The sequence below is a fragment of the Petromyzon marinus genome, chromosome 7, assembly GCF_048934315.1.
Source record: "Petromyzon marinus isolate PM22_M1 ecotype Great Lakes invasive population chromosome 7, UKy_Petmar_22M1.pri1.0, whole genome shotgun sequence".
NCBI lineage: Eukaryota > Metazoa > Chordata > Hyperoartia > Petromyzontiformes > Petromyzontidae > Petromyzon > Petromyzon marinus.
In genome coordinates this window covers 13,306,909-13,330,611 of record NC_133673.1, presented here as the reverse complement: position 1 = coordinate 13,330,611, position 23,703 = coordinate 13,306,909, and the positions used below count along the sequence as shown (strand labels likewise).

Below are 23,703 nucleotides of genomic sequence, written 5' to 3'. Positions count from 1 at the left end.
TTTATTTTTCCCCCGCTATTATGGTATATTATCCAATATGCTGCCACAATCAAAACAGTTTGTCTAAAGTGGCCGTTTCTGTGTTCGAGGAGGAAATGCGCTGGATTACAGGCGTGTGTCCACACCTGACATTCTAGTTGCAAAGTTAAACGTTGTATAATTGTGAAACGACTATTTGTAAATAAACATGTGCGAAGGATTCGACCTTGAGGACATTTCAACAGGACTACCAAGGAGTTGGTTGTGATGAACGGCCATCAGCTACAGAGGACGACTCGTTATTCAAGTGTACCAATATGGATATCATCATCATCATCATCACTTCCACAGCTCATGTAATCTGACCCCAACGCCACGACGGTGTTGTGCTTTTCGTGCGTGCAAGGTTTGTGCGCGGCTCACAGAGGCCGCGGTAGCGTGACAGGTGCTGGTAGATCTGCTTCATGCGCTCGATGTTGAGGCGACTGGCCTCGGCGTGGTTGGCCATGGGCTTGGGGTAGTCCACGCCTATTATGCAGCGTGCCGTCTTCTGTACGCTCTCCGGAGCGTTCCATGGGTCGTAGATATACTTGGCCGGGAAGGCTCGTAGCAGCGGAATGTAGCGGCTGTGATGTACGAAAACACAAATTACTTCAGAGACTTCCTCGTCATCTTTGTTATGGAAATGGGAATGTTCACAACAGGTGATAGAGTAATGTTGTTGCTATTGTGCACATGCTAAAGACTGTCTTGCATTTTGTTTGGCCTACAGATTAGCAAAGAGGCATTCAGATCCAGCTTATATTTAATAAGTGAGCGCCATTGATTAATTATTCAAAAACTTAATTACAATGCCCCACTGTCATCCAGCTTATTCAAGGCAATAAATAAACTGCTCAGTGCAATACAAGTTAATTACTCCAGCATTTGATTTATGCTCAGGACAGCAATTACCTTTAACTATTATAATCATTTTATTTATATCCATGGCTCGACCTACTTGTTAAAAGACCTCCATGAGCCTCATGGTCGATGGCAATGGTGATGGTGACAATGAATGACGACAGGAAGCAGCATGGTGCAAAACTGATTTAGCTCTGTTACAGAATGAGTGATTGTGTCAGGATCCTCATGGCTTCATTTAATTTTATTGAGAACATCACCGAGCTTTTCTGGCCAGGTGGGCAATTAACAAGAGAACAAAGGGCATGTGACAACAGCATTGGTCCTACAACTTAATATTCAAGTGGAATGATGCTCTGGGGCATGAATACGAGTTGTGGTATTATGTGGCATGCCTCTTCTTCTTGGTTCTTTCGGTAAAGTTAAGTAGAATGGAAATAAAATAATACAAATAAAATATAAGAAAATAAAATTCTCACGTTTCGGCCACAACACAAGTAGCCTTCTTCAGGTGAAGGAACAGAACTGTCGGGACGACAGCACTTCAAAGAACACTGCTAAGCTTGGCAGCGTTTTTTAAGCTGGGTGGGAGGAGCAGAGCGCCTTGACAAAGGAGTTTACATATCAAAAGAAGAATTTAGCATTGAAGTAGCTGTGTCAATGTGTTGGATTAGCAGGGTGGTAAAGTAGTCATCATGGCAACCATAGTCGTGGCAATGCGATGATGACCAACTCTCACAACTACCTATGACAATGGCATAGAATGACGGAAGTCTGTCCAGTCAGTGAAAACTGAGTTTGTTGAAAGGTGTAATTAACATTTATTGGCAGATAGATTACACAACCTTGGGTAGTCAAATAAGTCCAACATACGTACATACATGTCCTCTGTATCTTTGATAGAATTTGTCCATATTTGAGCAACTGACAATTTTTTTACAATGTGAAACCATTGCTAGTGACAAATGCTGACATCGCGTGCCCCAGTGTTCTATGGCCATTACCGTATGTAGTCCCCGTTTGGATCGGTGCGTCGGCCAAATCCCACTGGGCAGTAGCAGTGGAAGAACTGCTGAAAGAAGGAGGAGCAGGACAGCCACATCCAACTGCCTGCATTCACGCTCCAGTCAGCATCCAGCAGCAGTTCCTCAAATACCTGCAAAAGAAGTAGCACACGTTACAGAGTGCCCCGTGGAGGTGCGCAACTCACAACGGGACAGCGCTCACAAAAGGCACATTTTGTCATCTCAACTGCTCTCCTTTGTGACAATGAAAATGTGTTTTTCAAATATGAAATGATGGTCCATTGATGGAAAGACTTTTCTTCAACATGTTCAAGGTCTGCCAAAAATGACGGCTTCCATTGCAGTTTAATCAAGGAAAGCTTTTTCATTCCTCTTGCAAATTTCCTGTCTGCATTTGAAGAAATCTCTGTGACCCCATTACATTTGCAGGACATTTTCCCAAAGATTGAAAAATGTGAAAATCATGACATAGATTTAAAACAGTTGATTTAAAAATATATATATTTTCAAAGCAACAATAAATTGCAGGGACGTGATGATGTAGGTCACATGTAAAAAAAAATTGCTTCCGTCTTCCAGAAAGCATAGAAACACGTACATGCTGCACACTACTTGTTCCTTTAAACACATTTTTAGTTGAAATTAAAAGCAGCATCTTCCAAATCACTTACACTATACTCCCACATCATATCTCATTCTCTTTCCAGATTAAATTGTGTATCACAGCTTTGTTCAGATCAGTCCTAATGTAGTGTGAGTCCTGAGGGTATGGTGGTGCAAAAATAAAACGATCATTGACTAAAATGTATATAGGTCTCTAATGTGATGAGGCACAGCATTAAAAAAAAATTCAGGTGGGGTGTTGCAATGGCAAGCTCACAATCAAAAGACTGCGAAGTTCAAATCTGAGTTTGGGGTTGATTCAGCCCTTTATCTCTCTGGGGTCAATGAGTGCCTCTTTTTTTTGGAAGTCAACAGTGGCTATTCTTATTATACTCATCCCCACGATACGAATAGAGCACTGGCTCAGGGCTGAAATCAAAAGTTGAAAGCCACCCAATATTGTTTGAGTGTAAAATCAAACTTTTTTTTTAAACTTTAAGAGGGTACAGGACACCACATCACCAGACCACCCTCCGATCTTAAGTTTTGGTTGAAAATCTAACGAAACTCTGAAATGGATGTTCTTTGATAAATATTTTATTATCTATTAAATGTATTGAAGCAATAGCTAGTGGGTGTTATTTTTCCTTGCCCAGGGAGCCTCCTCTAAACTATATGTCAGGGTCAACATTGTTCGGTAAATATATACTATTCCACCTTGCCTCCACATTACAATCGGTGAGAAAAAGGTGAGAGACTCAAATAATTGTGGCATGGTACTTATCTCCTGTTAACATAGCAGTACCAGTGGTGGAAATAAAAAGGGAAGATGAGCATAATGCCCATAGGATAACCCCTGTTGATTTCTCAACAAGTATGACTCAATGACTGTCAAGGCACAAACCAATGAGTCAACCCACCATTAGGATTTTAACTCCCAACCTTCCAACAGCCGGTTGTGCAATATAACAACCGTGCCACTTGGCCAAATCATGCAATATAATTATTAGTCATTGCATTGTGTTAATGTACCCCTGGGCGAAGGCCTCCTCTCCAATGGGAGTTGTTTGAAAATACTTCACCTTGCCGCTCAGAGTTGGGGGGGAATTCAGTATTGACATTAGTCATGGCCTCTATGAACAATGGCAGGTCGCCGAGTTCATAGCGCAGTACGTTGACCATTAAAAGCCAGATCCACCACTCCACTATGGATTATACAATAGGAGTGTATACAAAAAAAAGACTACGAAACAAATGATGGGGCAGGTGTATAGGGCTGTGTGCTCACATATATGGGCGTGAGTGTCGGAGTGGTGTAGCGATTTGAGCACTGTGCTATGAACCGAGCAACCTGAATAACATTAGTGGCGGGTGATATCAGAACCAATTCTGGGCCTCCCTACTTAGTCTTAAATACGTACGTAGTGCAGTGTGTAACAGCAGCACTGGGGAGACAAAAGCGGCCAGGGGGGCCATGCTGGCCACACCGCTCAATTGTGCTCAATTGTGCGCAGTGCCAATGGCCTTCGTAGGTGCTCACTAACAGCACTACCCCCTTAGAGTATAGGTAGGCTACATGGAGGAACTATGCCATTGTGTGCATGTGTGCAGGTAGGTTGGCGGATGAGTAGTCAACTGACCTTCATGCCCTCCTCCCAGGATACCCAGAGGTCTCCGCGTGTCAGGAAGCAGGCGACTGCGTGTCGTGCCAGGTGATGGATCCAGCCCTCCTGCCGTAACTGTGTCATGATGGCATCTATCCAGGGGTAGCCTGTACGGCCCTCCGCCCACTTGGCAAGGGCCTCGGGGTTGCGGTCCCAGGGGATCTGGACACAGATGGGGTTCCCTTCCATGCGGTCGAACTTAGGGTTGTTGGTGGCGGCTGTGTAGAAGAATTCCCTCCACAGGAGCTGGCCGTACAGCGAAAGCGGTGGAGAGCTGTTCTTCTTTACCTGTGTGACAAAAATGGCACAACTATCATTCTGTCTCACGAGGAGGATTAAAACAGGACTAAGACTGCCGAGCCTGGCCAGGCCTTGTTTAGCAGTCCATGTGCAAAAATTATGTGTGCAAAAGCAAAACATTAAAAGTATAAACCTTAAATATATAGCTTTAAATATGAGATATCGTACAAAAGTGGTGCATTTTACTCAATGTATATTACCTGCTATGACATATGGGTAAGAAACATTTACAAGGAAATGGAAACAAAAGTTCAAAAGTACACAAAGACAAATGGAGAGATGCATGCTTGAAATTATACACGAAGATAACACATTAATTTTATAACATACGCAAATTAAGAGACATCATTTTATAAGAATAGGGTTTTTCCCCTTTTTTCTGGCAACAAAACTGAAACCTTTTTACAAGAAATCATGTCTGCATTAACCACAATACTTGTGGGCAGAATGCCAACAAAAAACGCACTCTGATAATATATGCATTGTCCTTGAACTGATTGGTACACACCAGAGACAGCTTTCTTTTGAGCCCCGTCTCAAACGAAAAAAGGGGAAAAACCCTAATCTTATATTTTGGTACTGGCAAAGGAGGTCAAATGATGCAGATAAAGACATCATTTTGTTTGTCAATAAAAAAAAGTTGGCATCGGCAGGAAATATCGCTATTGAGGGACAATGGCCAGTGGTCGAGAATAATGACAAAGTGGTAACGAAAGGAGGGAACACATTGGAGAGGACGTGTACCGTGCAGTAGCTAGATAGATTGTTGCATTGCAGGACTGTGGGAGACAGTGATGGCTTGGAGAAGCCTTCGTCCAGTGGTGTATTGATCATTGCTGATGGTGAAGATGATTGGTGGGTGTATGTATGGTAATAAGTTCACGTGCACAAGTAATTGACTCCACCTTCTTGTAGAGCTCTGTGAGCTTGTAGTGAAAAAGACGGCAGGAAAGGCAGCCGAACCGCAGGTATGGGCTGAGTCCCGTGGGGCTCGCCAACAGCGAATTGGCGTTCATCCTTGGGCGCTCAAAGTTTGCCACCCATGCCTGTAACAGCGCGCAAACAGCACACAGTGTGGGTACAGCTAATGGGCATGCTAAGATCCAGCATAACTGAATACATCTGTAATGAACAATGCGCATCCAATGTGACCAAAATGGTTCTAGTGTATCTTGTGGTAGTAATAAGATAATGTTCATATGCATTTTTTGCCATTACCTTTAAGCCAAATATTGTTTCGAGGCTCTATCACACATATTGCTTTTAACGAAAAACGAAGCCTACCGGACTTAAACCTCAATGTATATCCCTTGTAGGGTATACATATATGAATGTCCACAAATACATTTTATGTGCAGTAGGCTATATTATGCATTTCACGCAGTTATGCAAATCAGATGTTACAGTAGACAATGTGCTTCCTAAACAACATTTTAAGAAGTATATGTAATTTAAGAACAGTAAATGTCAAAATTTACGGGATATTTTTTGGTTTCTCGAATATTTTGCTCTTCAGTACATTATTGCACGTGCAGACATCGGCAAAATCGTTTCCACTTATTTATTATGACGTTTCTAATAAACACGCACCAACCAGCACATAAACATATTAATTTCCTTTTACAATTGCACGGTATCTTTGGTCTGCAAAGTCATTTTATAATATTTCCCCAGTAGCATTCGAGCAATAGGCTGAGCACCCACATAGTTCACACATGCATAAATACGCATGCACGCAGATACACACATGCACAGATTCAAACATGCACACACAATGGCACAAAGACAAATATCTCCCATATAGCCTTAAAAGACTATTGGGGCAAGCACCATTAGCGAGCACCTATAAAGGCCGGCACGACACACAAGGGGGTGGCCAGCACCATTCCCTGCCGCCTTTGTCTTACCAGTGGCGATGTTTGCACATCGCAACAGATACTCATTTGAGTCTGAGTCGATATGGGGGAGGCCCAGGACCGATTCAGATAATCGTCACTGGTGTTGGCCGTGAGTGGGAATTTAACTCGGGTCACCGGGTTCCTAGCGCAGCGTGCTAACCGTTGCACTACAGCTCCCCATAAGGGTACACAAGGGTACAACACACAGACACACACATACATGCACTATTCATGTGCAAATTACTTATTTGGGTGGCCGGCCAACCACAGGGCAGACGCTCAGTCTGGGTTCCCAGAGGCCACTGTTTGCTCAGTCTATTCCCTGTCTCTCTCCAGACAAATTACTGGAAATTCAACACAGGTGCTGGTAGCTGGTTGTTCTGGTTGCACACCAGTGAAGGTAAAAAAAATATCAATGAAAAAGAAACAAAAATGTTCTTTCATTTCACGATCACAAACACGGGAAATTTAAAAAACATAACTGAAGCGTATTGTCGGTGGATTTTATCGCCGCTCACCTTGTGGTCTGCGTTTAGTGAAGGCATTCAGTGGATACTGTTATCTTCATTACAGCATTAAACATTTGTCAATGAAATGTTTAAGGTGGTTTAGAGGAGTGAAATGCACGTAATGTCTTACAGGCATTGCACAAGCAAGTGTAACAAGTTTAGAAAACTGCGTATCGATGATTGCAGGAGAATGGCTCATAAGAACATGAGCAAACGAGAGAATGCGCATGGCTAAAAAAACTCACCCCAGCACCTCAAACGGATACACCAAAAAGGCCTAAAAACTTGGTCTTTGACTGAAAAACTTAAGACGGTGGACGGCATGTTTATTAGAAACGTTTCAGCTGAAGGTGAACGCAATTTCTCGTGAACTACAAACCTTCCTCTCCAGGTGTCTGTCCAAGCGGGTCAGGGCCTCGGACTCGCCTCCCTGCCAGACGGCAGTCGTTAGGCCATCAGTGTCAAAACCTGTGCAAAAAGGGGTTTATTTTAAAGTTTTGAAAAATGTAACAAAGTTCTACACTCGATTTACTTGACTATTTAGGCTCTCTCTAACAAAGCCCACTTGTCAAATAACCTAACATTATATGTTGCAGGCCATGATAATTGCCTTATTTTGCCATAGTATTATTCTTACATATGAAGCATATACAGATTTACATTGCCGATACACAAGTTGAATTACACTGCAAGTTGACCTGGGTATTGGCAGATACAACTTGTAGATGCTATACATTAGAGAACAAAAACGTAATATATATCTGTCGATTTATATAGCTAGTCAATTGAATTTTTCCAAGCGGTCTCCACGTGTGCGAGGGGCGGATCAACAGTGGATACACGTGCACGGCTGCGCGTGTTTTAACGCCGCCTCCAAGCCGTCACTCCTCACCGAGCTCCTCGAGGGAAGGTACCCCGTAGCGTTCGTCGTGGTCCTCCCAGAGCGGCGTGCGGCAGGGGCCCATCACCTCGCTCGTGATGGTTCCCACGGGCCTCTCGGGCGGCTCCATGCGGCTCACCAGCGCCTGGAAGCGCTTGTATGTGAGTGGTGCCTGCCCTTCGTTCAACTCGATTATTCTGTAGACAGTGGGAAGGCCATTATCCCACTCATAGAAGGCGTGCAAACATCCAAAACTTGGCTATCCAACACAAACACACACACAGAGATAACAAAATATTATATACAGCAAGACCTTGATTATTGTGCATTTCGGCAGGTCAACTACAGTGAGGGAAAAAAAGTATTTCATCCCCTGCTGATTTTGTACGTTTGCCCACTGACAAAGAAATTATCAGTCTAAAATATTAATGGTAGGTTTATTTGAACAGTGAGAGACAGAATAACAACAACAAAAATCCAGAAAAACGCATGTCAAAAATGTTATAAATTGATTTTCATTTTAATGAGAGAAATAAGTATTTGACCCCCTCTCAATCAGAAAGATTTCTGGCTCCCAGGTGTCATTTATACAGGTAACGAGCTGAGATTAGGAGCACACTCTTAAAGGGAGTGCTCCTAATCTCAGCTTGTTACCTGTATAAAAGACACCTGTCCACAGAAGCAATCAATCAATCAGATTCCAAACTCTCCACCATGGCCAAGACCAAAGAGCTCTCCAAGGATGTCAGGGACAAGATTGTAGACCTACACAAGGCTGGAATGGGCTACAAGACCATTGCCAAGCAGCTTGGTGAGAAGGTGACAACAGTTGGTGCTATTATTCGCAAATGGAAGAAACACAAAAGAACTGTCAATCTCCCTCGGCCTGGGGCTCCATGCAAGATCTCACCTCGTGGAGTTGCAATGATCATGAGAACGGTGAGGAATCAGCCCAGAACTACACGGGAGGATCTTGTCAATGATCTCAAGGCAGCTGGGACCAGTCACCAAGAAAACAATTGGTAACACACTACGCCATAAAGGACTGAAATCCTGCAGCGCCCGCAACGTCCCCCTGCTCAAGAAAGCACATATACATATCCGTCTGAAGTTTGCCAATGAACATCTGAATGATTCAGAGGACAACTGGATGAAAGTGTTGTTGTCAGATGAGACCAAAATGGAGCTCTTTGGCATCAACTCAACTCGCCGTGTTTGGAGGAGGAGGAATGCTGCCTATGACCCCAAGAACACCATCTCCACCGTCAAATATGGAGGTGGAAACATTATGCTTTGGGGGTGTTTATCTGCTAAGGGGACAGGACAACTTCACCGCATCAAAGGGACGATGGACGGGGCCATGTACCGTCAAATCTTGGGTGAGAACCTCCTTCCCTCAGCCAGGGCATTGAAAATCGGTCGTGAATGGGTATTCCAGCGTGACAATGACTCAAAACACACAGCCAAGGCAACAAAGGAGTGGCTCAAGAAGAAGCACATTAAGGTCCTGGAGTGACCTAGCCAGTCTCCAGACCTTAATCCCATAGAAAATCTGTGGAGGGAGCTGAAGGTTCGAGTTGCCAAACGTCAGCCTCGAAACCTTAATGACTTGGAGAAGATCTGCAAAGAGTAGTGGGACAAAATCCCTCCTGAGATGTGTGCAAACCTGGTGGCCAACTACAAGAAACGTCTGACCTCTGTGATTGCCAACAAGGGTTTTGCCACCAAGTACTAAGTCATGTTATGCAGAGGGGTCAAATACATATTTCCCTCATTAAAATGCAAATCAATTTATTACATTTTTGACATGCGTTTTTCTGGATTTTTTGTTGTTGTTATTCTGTCTCTCACTGTTCAAATAAACCTACCATTAAAATTGTAGACTAATCATTTCTTTGTCAGTGGGCAAACGTACAAAATCAGCAGGGGATCAAATACTTTTTTTCCCTCACTGTACCAAGGTCATAACAACTATTACACAATCAACGGTCCTTGTTTGTAGAAAGCAGACAAGCATGTGATTTAAAAGTTATTAATGTGTAAATTTTTTAATTAGCAAATTTACACATTACATGATTTGTAACGTTGTGACTCAAGAGCCAGCCATTTGTATTTTAAACTACAAACATACAATTAAAACAAAGTAGCAGGCACCATGCCGAGAAATCAAAGCATAAATTCAGCTCTACATGGTATTTAACTATTTTTCATTCAATGTACAAACATCGAAATAATGACATTTTGTAAACACAGTATATAAACAAATTAATATTATTCAAGTGAAATGCAACCCAAAAAACAAACAGCTATTATCGTATAGTTATGCACCTAGGCTCTGTGTCCTAGGCTGCTCGACATACATTTTAAGCTCATGAATAAAAGTAGACTTTCAGACATAATTTCATGATGTCACTACAATGCCATTCCATTCAAATGTACAGCAATCAGACTGCAGTGACATCAACATAGTGTACCCTGAAGTCATTTTTAACTTTTATTCTCACTTTATAAGCTTAAAACTTACTTACAAGAGCTTGGAACACAGCCTAGGTAAGTATTTAGAAAAGCAAATAGATTTTTGGCTTTCTTTAAATGCCCATAACTGTATCACCCTTAATAGGTCTGATCTCGTCTGAGCTGCTAGCAATCTAGCGAGCGAACCCCCTGATCAGTGTCTGGAAGGGAAGGCATGAGGCAGCGCACGTTGATTGCAGGGAGCACCGCGAACGATTCCCAGGGCTACAGGTCGCAGTGCGCAGTTGCCCCCGGATCCTTCTGGGCCGAAACTGTCGAAAGGCGATATTGACACGCGGATAACGCATGCCGCAGGAAGCGACTGTCAAGTGCCAGGATGCACGGGGTCCTCGCAGCCCCCCTTGGTATGAACCGGGGGGGGGGGGGGGGGAGGTTGATGAACTTTGTAGCCCTGAATTGATGGCTGGGGTGCCATCACAAAGATGGCACCCCAGCCATCTTTGTGAACCCATTTTTTTGTGTTGCATATAGATGCATATGGAGATATATTAATAACCATGTCAATGGTAACAAAAAGCACGTGAAATATATCAATAGATTTTTTAAAATTTCTGCTTTACATTTTAAGATAACGTCATTTTTTTCACATTATTTTGTACGATGTGGGATTATGTTAATAAGATAACGTATCAACATACAGTATATGGAAGCCAACGATTTAAAGAGAATGGTCATCTAAATGTATAAGACTTTATTATGTGGCATAATTCACATTTAGTAACACCCATTATTTAGTTTTGCAGATGTTTTTACCATATTCGCTTGCTCCTGCATTTTCCAAAATATGTGTTATCTCTCTGGGTTCTCACCTGATAATAAAAATATGAAATTAAATTATAGTTATATTACACTAACAATATTTAAGTAACTTAATATAATCATCAACCATTAATCGTATTTTAAGATGGCAGACAAATCACGCATAAGCATGGATCAGTTATGTTTTTCAACATACATTTGTGCTAAGAATAATGATTAATTTGAGCTTAACATTAATTAATAAAAAATTATATATGCAAATATTGAAAAGTGATCAAAGAAGCATGGAGAGGTGCACACTTGGAATTACACTGAGAGGCAGAAAAAGAAACAAATGGATCAGACAACAAACACATATCAGAGACATTATATTGGTCTTCATCCAACAGTGGATAAGATACATCATGGCTGATGATGAGGATCAGTGACTGGCCTATCTTGGTTTCTTGGACCTGGTTTCCCTGCCCAGGTTCCCCCCAGCAAGATAATCTGAGTCAGACCTGGCTAGAACCAAGTTACTCATCATCATCATCAGCAGCAGCGTGTGACATCACCAGCCATGGCGTGTGATATCACGCAATGATGGTCAAGGAGGCCAATGTAATTAACAATGAGTGAATGAATCAACATATGTTGGCAACCGTTTGATAAATGTGTCCAGTCAACTTTAGGGCGAGTCCTTAAAGGCAAAACACCTTTATAATAACCCGTCATTTCTATAACATAATCTTTACGAGAGTTATCATGGCCCCCGCCCCCTCGCCTCCCTATCTCAGATAGATGAACAGGCAGATGTTTTTAAGCTAGGGTAAAATGCATGAATGGTCTATTAATCTGTCTCTCTCCATTTGTCTTTTCGTCTTTCCTAAAAAATACATACGTGCATACACAATTTGCAGCCACATGAGCAACCACACATAACCTTGTTATTCACAAGTAAAAAGCATTGCTGTACATATCACTCTAAAAAGTTTCCCCCACTCTATGGGATCGACGGTGCCAGTTCCACAGGGGGTCAAGGTTACCTGTCAAGGTTGTAGAGTGTGTGGGAGATGCGCACCAGCACCTCCACGCCTGCCTCTGATGCTAATTTCTTGATCGCCGCATCACGCTCCTTCCCGAATGGCTCAGAGTCGTACTCAAACGTGAGCCGGCTGATGTTCCACTCCTGACAATGCCAACACCACAGGGACGTCACTTTCACGTATACATATAAATTCCCTACAGTAAAAGCAAATTACTGAGTTTACCGGCACACCACATCCAGTATACGTCTCGCTGTGGCTGTGGCTACGAGTCACGGGTCTACTTCAGTCTACCAGTGACGCAGAAATATATTGAGTGAAGAGCTTAAACGCTGATGCCAAGGAGTGAATGGGGTGCTCTGGGTTGAGGGAGGTTTGTACATTTTTTTCAGGACTTGTTATTATTATCATCTGACCAGTACTGATTAATTGATTGGCTGTTTGGATTACTTCGTGTTGTTCAACATTATCAACATTTATCATGAGCATTAAATTATTAGCTAGCAGGGCAGAGTGAAGCCCTACCATGTATGCTTCAAAACAAACACTGCACTGTTTATAATGCTACTTTTCCATGAATTGACATATTAATGCCAAAACACCCAACAAAGAAAACAAGTTTATTTTATTTCACCAAATAAGAGCTTAGTAATTGTACACTGGTTTTCAATATTGCCTTTGGTACAGTTTAACATTAACTCATGCATAATTTATGTAGAGCACATGATTTGCAAGTGAAACCACCGGAGTGTGGTGCAGAGGCAACAGTTTATTTCCATGTATTTTTAGTGTGCATGAGGGTATTCAAGAAGAAGCAGCCACTTAACCTTGAACAGGCGTGGGAAGACATCTGCAGGCTGCCCGCGAATCACAAACAGACGTGAGTTGAGCTTGTGGAGGCTGGCATCCAGGTCTTCCAGACTTTGAAGCAAGAACCTGCAAAAATTTGTTTTATGTTAGTATACCTGTTTACATTTAAGTGGTGTTGAAAACGCTTTGGAAATAATACAAAGTACATGACAAAATATAAAGCCTTCATACACACTTGTAGTAACGTTCAGTTTCATTAATATAATGCGGTTAATTAATATTATTGGTAATTGATACCGACTACTAAGTGAGGGTTTTAATGTTTTAAATAGCTTAATTAAATATTTTATTCACCCTTGGTGTTCTATAGATATACTGTACATGTGTGCAAAACAAAATAAATATTCAACTCAAAAACAAAAAGATAAGGTTGCAATTTTTGTTTCCACAATACATTCTATCACATCGCCAGATTCCATGCGAGGGTTTTTTTGTTTGCCGACAAGTTGATGAACTCATTTTGAGATGGGCATTAACAGACAATTTACAGTCTGAGCACGGGGACATCGGCTGCTCCAAGGTTCCATATGAACCAAAAACAAAGATCCTCCAAATAGCCTTAACAGACTGTTGGGGCAAGTACTGATAGCGAGCACGTATTAAGGCCAACACGGCACACGAGGGGGTGGGTGACCAGCACCAAGCCGGGCCGCCTTTATCTCTTAAGTGGTGATGTTTACACACCACACCAGATACTCATTTGAGGCTGAGTACACCTAGGGGAGGCCAATGACCAGTTCAATAATCGTTACTGGTGGTGGCCGTGAGTGGAAATCGAACCCGGGTCGCTGGTTTTGTAGCGCAGCGCAATAACCACTACACTACTACTCGCTATATGAACCACACACAGAGCAACCGGCATACACAGATAAACAGAGCATCAAAGCAACCCCCTCAGTATAAAGGTCCTCTCTCCAACTGTCTGATGCATGCGTCTATTACGCCAGGCGTCCGAAAGCTGAAGGCAAAGCATTGGTAATATTTTTAAATATATAAATGTAACAACTTATTTTAAATTTATTTCAGATGCATGAAAATGTAGGCTCTGAATAAATGTGTCGCAGGTTCATAGCCCATGCAATTAAACACGAGCAAGCAATTATGAAACCTTTTTCACGACATTTGCAAATGTGTCTGCAATGAGCAGAATAATTACATTGTGACAGACTTGTCTGTTTTTTTATATCGTATATGAAAAATATCACCAACAGATGAGTGCACGAGAGTATGAAGCAAACATATTTTTGTTCACGCACAAACACACACATGCACAAGGGCAACATTTAATACTTTACTGAAAAGATCAAACTCATCTGCCATGGAAATAAGTAACAATATGCTGGAGCCATCAGTGCTAACGCTACTGTACCTAAACATTTTTATTCTTTGCCGCAAATGTAAATGTGACCATCTTCTTTAGCACCATTATGAGCAGCAGCTTAAAAACAGGCGATTAGGGCAGGCCTGGCCATGTCTTCACCCAAGCTGTTGAATCCAAAGTAAAATCATCCATCTCTCGGTCATACCCTGTCACCGAGTCATACCTTTTAATTTCACAGCCATTTTTTATTCTCCTTTTATAAACTACAACTATTTTGGCAAACATTACAATTTACAATTTGTCAGAAACAAAAATGAGTACAGACTGATTGCTGGATATTCCAATTATTATGTTTATTGTCATTTTAAAGTACTATACAGAATAAAGAGTTTCAGTGGCACTGTGCGATTCACAAAATGAATCATGAGTCATCACTACATACAAATAATATCAATGCGCTTCACTTACAATGACTCAAGGGTGTCCTCTTGATAAACATTAAGAGAGGAAGTAGGCTCATGCTGCAAAAATAAGTAACACATTTGGATTTCTAGTAATTAAGTGAAGTTGGCTTTTATATTAATATAACGCAAAAACAACACTTCACAAGTGTATACTCAGTCAATGAAGCAACGTGTCGGCTTAAATGTGCGCAATTATATGTAGTTTAAAGCTGTGCTGTGGATTTCGAGTGGCCAAAAATTAGCACAAAGAGGGCTGTATGGCATTTAAAATGTATTTTAAGTAAAAAAACAATCAAGGGTTGCTTCTATAAATGATTGTCATCTATCTAGAAAAATATAATTAAAATCAAAACCAGCACACGATTCTTCACTATTCATAAACATCTTCTGGGTTCGTTCGGTAAAGTCACGTAGAATGGAGATAAAATAATAAAAATAATAACAATAAAATTTTCACGACGTTTCGGCCACAACACAAGTAGCCTTCCTCAGGTGAAGAAACAGGACTGTCCAGAAGACAGCGCTTGAGTGAACCCTGCCAAGCTTGACAGCGTCTTTTAAGCTGTGTGGGAGGAACAGAGCGCCTTGACAAAGGAGTTTACATATAAATTAGCATGTAACTGCTAATCCCCCAGTTACATGCTAATTTATATGTAAACTCCTTTGTCAAGGCGCTCTATTCCTCCCACACAGCTTAAAAGACGCTGTCAAGCTTGGCAGGGTTCACTCAAGCGCTGTCTTCTGGACAGTCCTGTTTCTTCACCTGAGGAAGGCTACTTGTGTTGTGGCCGAAACGTCGTGAAAATTTTATTGTTATTATTTTTATTATTTTATCTCCATTCTACGTGACTTTACCGAACGAACCCAGAAGATGAATCCCTACAGTCACGAAAGCTTTAAATCGAAATATATTCATAAACAGTTTCTGTAAAACTTGTGCACACCAATTAGTACAAATATTAGTGTATTATATATTGCATATATACTGCATAATACAAATATATTTTCATTACGAGAAAAAACATTTGGTTGTACCTGTGCAACATTATTTTGACTTGCATGTGCTCCAGTTTACATTTAAATAAGCCTGTTCGCATTTTACCGGACATTTGTGAAAAATAGCTTCAGAGCTCATCGGATTTTTCTAGGATAAAGATTAAGATTTTGCATTCTGCTACTTCCCAGAAACTCGGATGGTATTATGTGATGTATTGAAACCATATGAACATAGTGAAAGCGAAATAAGTTGCTGCATTACTTACAAGCATCGAATGCTATTTTAACTTAATATATTAGAATATATAGAGCATAGATGTCCATTGTCTCAGGAACTTTTCTACTGTAATTAATAAACTCTTCTTTGTCAGCTCTGCAGTTTAAAATCCCAGTGACTTAAAATAAAGAAACTATTATTCATGTTAATAATTCCATGCGTATGACAAATTGTACAATGTTTTTGCCAATTTTAGTTATGACAATGCATGACTAATAATTGTTTTTATGTGTATTAGATCAGTCCAACATCCACTTTACAGCACACTACAATTAAGTTACAAAGGATTATTTCGATATGACCTGCTTGGGTCCTGGTAATTGTCACATGAGTGGCGAAATCCATAGCAGGATAATGAAGCAGTATTGCTATGATCATTCGTAATTCGCAAAATATTTATATTTTTGCAGAAGATGATCATTATGTCTTGACTTGAAGCTTTCATGACTGCAGAAATTCATATTCTTTGGGTCTTTCGGTAAAGTCACGTAAATAAACATTAGCTGATGACGGTCGCTTTTGTTGCGATCGAAATGTCGTAGTTTTTTATAGTTGTTCTTTACCTATCTACGTGACTTTACCGAAAGACCCAAATAATATGATCATTATGGCCTGGCACGAGCACTACCGTAATTATCGTAAATTAAATACGGAGGACAAATACACGTGGGAAATTATTACAGAATACATGCATACGCATGGTTTGTCTTCCTTTCAGCAGACATCCCAAAAACTCGGAACGTGTGTGGTTTTCAGAGGCTCTTCAGCTCTGAGAACTGAACGATCAGGATGTACAATACTCTTGGGAGCGGATAGTCCCAGCAGAGGGCGCGCATTCAAATGCGACCTTCATTTCACACACTTGAAAAACACCCTTCAATTCATCTCAGTGACAACCTGCCTTTACGCTCTTATAAGGATTCTCAATTTCCACTTTATTACTCGCATCTGTTGTATGCTGAAAATATATATAATAAATTAACTATAAAATTTACGAACTGGTATATGCATTTAACTACAAATTTATCTTTCAAATACATACTATGAAATAAATACCAAGGCTAATGAAGAACACCATTAATCAAACAGACTAACATTGTTCATCTTTGTCAATGCGGGGATCATTTTGTGTAACATCGTGGGACATAGACAACACATTTTAAATATTCCCTTTCAGGAAATAGGAATATAAAACACACACACAAATGATGTTTGAGTTTGTTTGTTTGTTTGAGTGTATATGATTTTTCACATGGATGATCCCATTAAGCCAGCTGCCCCGGCTCTTTTACACGGGAGATCCGTGGAGTACGAGCACAGCAACGACACAAAAAGACAAAAACATAAACATTGCAGAGAACGAATACAGGGTCAGTAATATGTAACATTTAAAAATAATCGTGATGGTAAGCCAAACATGTTGTGGTGGTGGTGGCGATAATGAGCTCGGGCAGGATTTTTTTTGCAAGATGGCAAATGCTTCAGAAACGCCCGTTTTGTTGAGGTCCCAGTTAAGTAGGTCAGCGCTTTGTATCACTGCCCTAGATCCTAAAGTGGAACATTATGAAATGGCCCTGGTAGCTATTCAGGATCCATGTTCACCTACTGTAAGCAGAAATTCGTTCGCACCGTACGTAGCCAACCGTGCTAATCAAAGGTGCGACTGTGGTGATTATTCTGTGATTATTTTACCGTGGGATCCTAAAAATATACTTTCATGTTCGTAATGTTCTCCATTTATTGTTTACATAGTTTTATACACCCAATGCACATACAGTATGTATACAAAACCGAAATTGAGGAACAAGTGCATTATGATCCTTCAATAAACGTTCAACACGAGCCTTTTGCCCGTCCAAGGACGGGTGTATTGCAGTAAATCTGAAACTTGCAAGCGAAAAGCAGACCGCGACGTGAAATATTCATTGCATCAATTCGTGTGCAATTTGTAAGGGCGCGGTGATAGACTTATTTAATTTAAAAGTTATAATCCCTTGTTCATCATGACGTCATTTTTACTTCTATGTCTCAACGTTACGGAGATCACGTGACGCGAGAGTTCTGCCTTTGTAGTGAGGGTTGTAAGTTGACGTTGAGGAGGGGGAGGAGGCGCCTCGTCCCCCCATGTGGAGTGACGTCACCCGATAATTAATATTAATGGTGGGGGTGTCCATTTGGAAGACGTCACCTCTTCATGATTATTAATGTGGGGGGCTTGTCGATGTGGAGTGACGTCACCTGCTCATGATTATTAATGAGGGGGGGTTCTCCATGTGGAGTGACGTCACCCGCTCATGATCATAAATGATGGGGGGGGGGGACCCATGTGGAGGACGTCACCTGTTCATGAGTATTAATGAGGGGGGCTGGCCGACGTGGAGTGACGTTACGCGTGGGACACACAAACATACTTGGCTCATTATAGTTGTACATTTTATAGGTCAATTACATCAAGTGACGACCAAGTACAAAGTTAGTTATTTTGAATCACTGTAACGTACTGGTATGTCAACAAAATATATGCAACAATAAACCTGTGGGGTAAAATAAACAGATTATAACGAAAAATGTTTCCACCCATGTGTTTTTTTTTTACTAATTTCTCTAAAATGATTAGACCTCGACAATTGCAACACATGCACCGTGGGGTTTTGAGAAACAGTACAGTCGTAGAATTTAAGCATGAATTTAACGTGGAGAGGGGAGAGGCCGCGTCAACGGCTGATGTCAGCGACGTTTGAAAAACAGCCAGGCGTTGGTTTGGGCTGATGCAAGGCAACCGCTGAAAGCGCACAATAGACCATTTGCGAGCTCTGCCTGCCAAGCACCGTAATTAGAGTCATTTGGGCAGTCATCAGAGCCACATACCAGGCCATTTCGGAATCATTAATGATGGGTCCTAATCTGAGTCGGCGAACACCACAAATCCAGAGAGATTAATGCAAGGGTGTGGAGGACATTGCACAGAAGAGAGGGATTTTTTGGGAGGGAAGTGAGTGGGATGAGGAGTTTTGAGGATCAGACGTGTTTGGGGCGGTGAGTGGATATGAAGTTGTAGGCGGTGTTGGAAATGAAAAGTCTTTGACGTCAGCTTACCTGTGCTTACAATACCTCCTTTCATGGTGCTAACAAAAGCCATACAAATATATCGGCTAGATGTAAAAAAAAGATTGGATTCCCCCCTCCCCACCGCAACTAGAAAAGTGTTTAGAATATATTGGAAAGCATTACAAAATATATATGGAGAAATTAAATTAATGTCAAGTTTAGCCTGAACCCTGAATATTCAGTTTTTTTTTACATTTACCATTTGGCATTTCATATTTATCCATTTCGTTTACCTTTTGAATCTTATTGATATTATGTATGTGGTCCATAGTAATAGAAAAAAAACATTATCTCTGGCTTTTGTAAGCTAAAAGTGGTATTTCATTCAGCGAAAATTGATGCAGTTACTCAGGCTTAGATTGAATAAAGTAACACAATCTAAATCAGAAAAGACAGGCAAGGATTTACAGTCCTACCAAGGTTATTCACAGAAACATTGGAATTAGCATTCCAAAAATGTGATTAGAGTAATAAAGACATAACCATGAATGGAAAAAGCATTAACCATCTCAGAATTAAAAATAACTTAAAGAATGTTTTAATGCTGGGCTCAAGATAAATCAGATTAACAAAAACGTACAATAATACAATGGCTAAACAAAAACGAATACAGTATTGTTGGGAGGTACACAACTGGAAAACCAATACAATATGTATATCCAAGGCATTTATTTAAGGTAGATTGAGATAAAAATATATTTTAAAAATGTGGCTGGGCAAGGGCAGGTTGTGGCTGAATAGCACATGAGAACAAATGTAAACGAATGGAAATCAGAGCTATGATAGAGACTGTTAAGGAAAGTATGTGGGCTTGAGCAGGGAACATCGTTAGAATGAATGATAGCAGATGGATGAGACTGGTGATGGAATGGCATCCAAAGGAGGGAACAAATCTAGGATGACCGCCATAGATGGCTATAGAGTGATGACATTATTGCATGTTTAGAAGAAAATGTTATTTTGGCATCACTAAGACATGAGATGAGAGATGAGAAGCGTGGGGAGTCCTTCATCCAGAAGTTCATAGGCCAGCGCTGATGATAATACAGTGTAAAGTGAGAAATATTCCACACTACTGTATAATAACTGCTCGGTTTGCTTCCACAAAACTTCACCGACTATTTTTTATGAATAAAATAAGGTTCCTGCTGCCAACATAATTATGGTATAAAATTGCCACTGCAAAATTACAGGAGTTTAAAGCCGACAGTTTAGAACACGCCCCTTGGGTAACATTAATCTATTTCTCTCTATACTCTCTTCATTATGCAAATATCTCCTTCTCTCGGCACAATCTAAAATGCCTGTTTGTATTCTGAGTAAAGTCTTAAGCAACAAACACGATCAGCCAGAGCCATGAATAGTAACAGACGCTCTATAAGAGACACACAGAAATAAATCCTTCAGATGCTAAAAAACTTTAATTTTGGATGTTACCTATATAATACATTTTAAATGTTACTGGTTTACTTCGCTAGGTGTTTTATATTTTTGTATAACTAATACACATTCATCAGTTCATAAATTGCTGCTGTGATCAATTACATTGGCTTAATCTATACTAAAATACCACATTGGTTTTAAATTATTACCAATGATATATACGACCTTGGTGAACGCCAGGGGGCCAAGAACAGCTAGAAGAGGAGACCGAAGAGCGGGCAGTTGAGTGTTTTTGACAAGTGAACCCCAGCAATCGGTGATGGACCTGCAGCACTGGAACACGCAAGTAGGCTTCTTGGAAATCGATGGTCTTTCTTGATTATAGAGGCCCTATTTTTCATCTTATATGAAGAGTGCTTCTTCATACATTTGTTCAGCTGCTGCAGGTCCAGGACCAGTTGGAAGCCTCTTGACTTCTTCTCCACGAATAAATGTTGGCTGTGAAGCTCCTGGACATGTTCGGCAGACCGATAAAACCACCCTGATCTGTAGGGGACTATAGATCTCCTGTAGCAGGGCTGCACAGAGATCTTATTACAGCAGCAGATTGTGCTATAGATGTAATGTAATTAGATGAAGAATCCATTTAGATCTCTTACACAACAGTACAACTCTTCCATGTTATAGGATGGTCTAGGTAGAACCCGGTTTAATCAGCAGTGGCTTCATGGATTAAAACTCAGGATCGCTCAGTGCTTTTAGCCATTTGGTCACCTTGAATATTGATAATACAAAAATGGAAGTGTTTTTTTGCATCTTTTCCATTTAAATTTCAAACAAAAACATGTCTGTATGGCAAGAAGATCAGAAGCAACTCCTGATGTTCAGTCTTCACTGGTGATTTGTATATATTGATGCGCAATACGTTTTTATCTTGTGTGAGAAAACCAAAAAGTGGCAAGGTATGATGGGAGTGATTGGAAATGAGTCACTGTGCCTTCTCACCACAAAATTTAGATGTAGTGGTATTCAACCTGAACAGAATGTATGCCCCCACATCTAAATTATATCTTCATGGCTTGCCCACTTATATCCAAATCCCTCGTGTTATGGGGGTCCAATTGACTCAATGCCTGGCTCCTGACTCTATTGTTAATTCATTAATTTGCCATGGTGCCCATGGATTCCGTGTTCCACTGTCCCAGTGGGTCCGAGTGGGTCCGGGTAAGTCCAGTGTGCCATAAAACAATTGTTGCAGTGTCCCAAAGGGTCACTGTGTCAAATGAAGGTGCCGGTGACCCATTATCCACCTCACTTTCCTGTTATCCTCCCGTGTCCCCCTGTGGGTCCCTGTGGGTCCCCGTGGGTCCCCGTGATTCTTGGTGTCCTCTCTGAACCTCCCCGCACGCTCACCTCCACCGACTGGTGGAAATGTTGGAGCACTTTTCGCAGCGCACGGTGTTCCATATATCCCCGTGTCCCTCCCGTATCCCCGCGGGGTCCCCGTGCACTTTTATGTCCTCCCGAGTCCCCCGTGTACCCCATGCGTTTCCCTTAGCCGTGCGGGTATATCTGTGTCTCCATGTCCCCTCTTGTAAACCGGTGGGGTCCCCCATAGGACCTCTCCGTTACCTTGCCTGTGTACTATTATCCAATTATATTCTTGGTTCTTTCGGTAAAGTCACGTAGAAGGGAAACAGTAGTGCTAACGTTAAAAAAACGCCACTTTTATCAAATTTTCTTGTTGTGGTTTTCACATCGGATGATGATTGCTTCTTGTGTTGCAGTCGAAACGTCGTGAGAATTTTATTGTTTTATATTTTTATCATTTTATTGTTTCCCTTCTACGTGACTTTATTGAAAGAACCAAGAATATGAATCTCTGCAGTCACCAAAGCTTTAAATAAAAATATTATTTTCAATTGTCGCAGTGTCCCATTTGGGGGTCCCCTCCGTGACCCCTCTTGTGCCCCCTTCTGTATCACCCCAACCCCCAGGTCCCCCTCCTCCACCGTGTCACATCGCGTGTCCCTTCCTCACCTCCACCGGTTGATGCCCACGTTGGAGGCGCCCGCGAACCAGGGGTCGAGGATGTAGACGCAGCGGACGGTGTCGGCGCCCTGCAGCGCCTCGCGCAGCGCCGGGTTGTCGTGAAGGCGCAGTCCCTTGCGGAACCAGTGGATCGAGTTGAGCACCATTGCCACACCACCACCACCACCTGCCACAAGCCTCGTCTCTCTCGCCTGCCTCTCTCTCTCTCTTCGTTACTTGACGTCGATCTTGTTGAATGCGACGACGTGAAGCGGACGCGATAGCTTAGCGCTGCGGTAAGGTTTTTATATATGTATATAGCGACAGGCGCGGTAGTTTGTCGGTAACGGCAGGTGCTTTTTGCTAACCCCTCACGAATTCTCAGCGTTAAGTTTGACTTCGCTTAAAATTTTTGTTTACCGAAATCTATAAGTCAGGCGTCATTCGCTCTCTCGGTGTGCACAACGAAGAGTTGTAACGCTCCATTTTGCGCTATTTTTTACGTTATATATCGCTGCCACCCGCTATCAACAGCGACCACGTAATGTATACGCCGCGGATCAAACCCAGAGATTTGCAATTTGATTCCCCGATAATCGTTTTATGACGCGCGGTAAGAGAGATTGATTTCTTATGCGCGCGTGTATATTCATGAGGGGGGAACAAACCTGCAATTCCTCTCACAGATTACGCCTATACTCTGCCGTGCGTGCGTGTGAATAAATATTTTCCTACTGGCGCCGCGTACTTTATGCGATGCGACTCGTCGCTCCCTCAGCGCAGCGTCTCAGTGACTGCGCGCCGAGATGAGCGCAACCAGGCCGGCTGAGCGCGCGCGCTGCGATTGGTGGACAGCGCGAGGCCCCCACCCCCTCTACCAATCCCCCACTCCCCCCCCACCAATCCTCCACTCCCCCCCCGGCCCCTCCCCTTATTTCTCCAACCCCCCCCCCCCAGTTCCCGCGCGCTCGGCCGCGTGACCCACTTTACCGAAAAGCGGTTACGTAAAACCCCGAGCGCTCCTATTGGTTTCGGCGCGACCACGTGATTGCGCTTCACACACAACCCCCCCGCGCCCCCCTCAAAAGTTGTCGCTGCAGTGATGTGGGGAGGGGGCGTGGTGGTGTGGCGCAGCTCGCTCATTGGTTACAGCTCGCCCGGTGCCCCGGATGC

The 23,703-nt window shown here is 42.0% G+C and overlaps 1 protein-coding gene across 1 annotated transcript in view; it reads right to left on the bottom strand.

The window, feature by feature from the left end:
- Nucleotides 1-23,375, bottom strand: part of LOC116940009 (cryptochrome-1-like) — a 31,276-nt gene extending 7,901 nt beyond the window's left edge. Inside the window, exons 1-9 of the mRNA XM_032949205.2 lie at nucleotides 22,540-23,375; nucleotides 12,908-13,016; nucleotides 12,081-12,223; nucleotides 7,774-7,958; nucleotides 7,261-7,349; nucleotides 5,380-5,520; nucleotides 4,151-4,462; nucleotides 1,887-2,038; nucleotides 403-605 (exon numbers count right to left, since the gene is read on the bottom strand). Of these exons, the coding sequence (XP_032805096.2) occupies nucleotides 403-605; nucleotides 1,887-2,038; nucleotides 4,151-4,462; nucleotides 5,380-5,520; nucleotides 7,261-7,349; nucleotides 7,774-7,958; nucleotides 12,081-12,223; nucleotides 12,908-13,016; nucleotides 22,540-22,697 (1,492 nt within the window). The 5' untranslated portion in view covers nucleotides 22,698-23,375. The remainder of the gene's footprint in view (nucleotides 1-402; nucleotides 606-1,886; nucleotides 2,039-4,150; nucleotides 4,463-5,379; nucleotides 5,521-7,260; nucleotides 7,350-7,773; nucleotides 7,959-12,080; nucleotides 12,224-12,907; nucleotides 13,017-22,539) is intronic.
- Nucleotides 23,376-23,703: the final 328 nt, after the last annotated feature.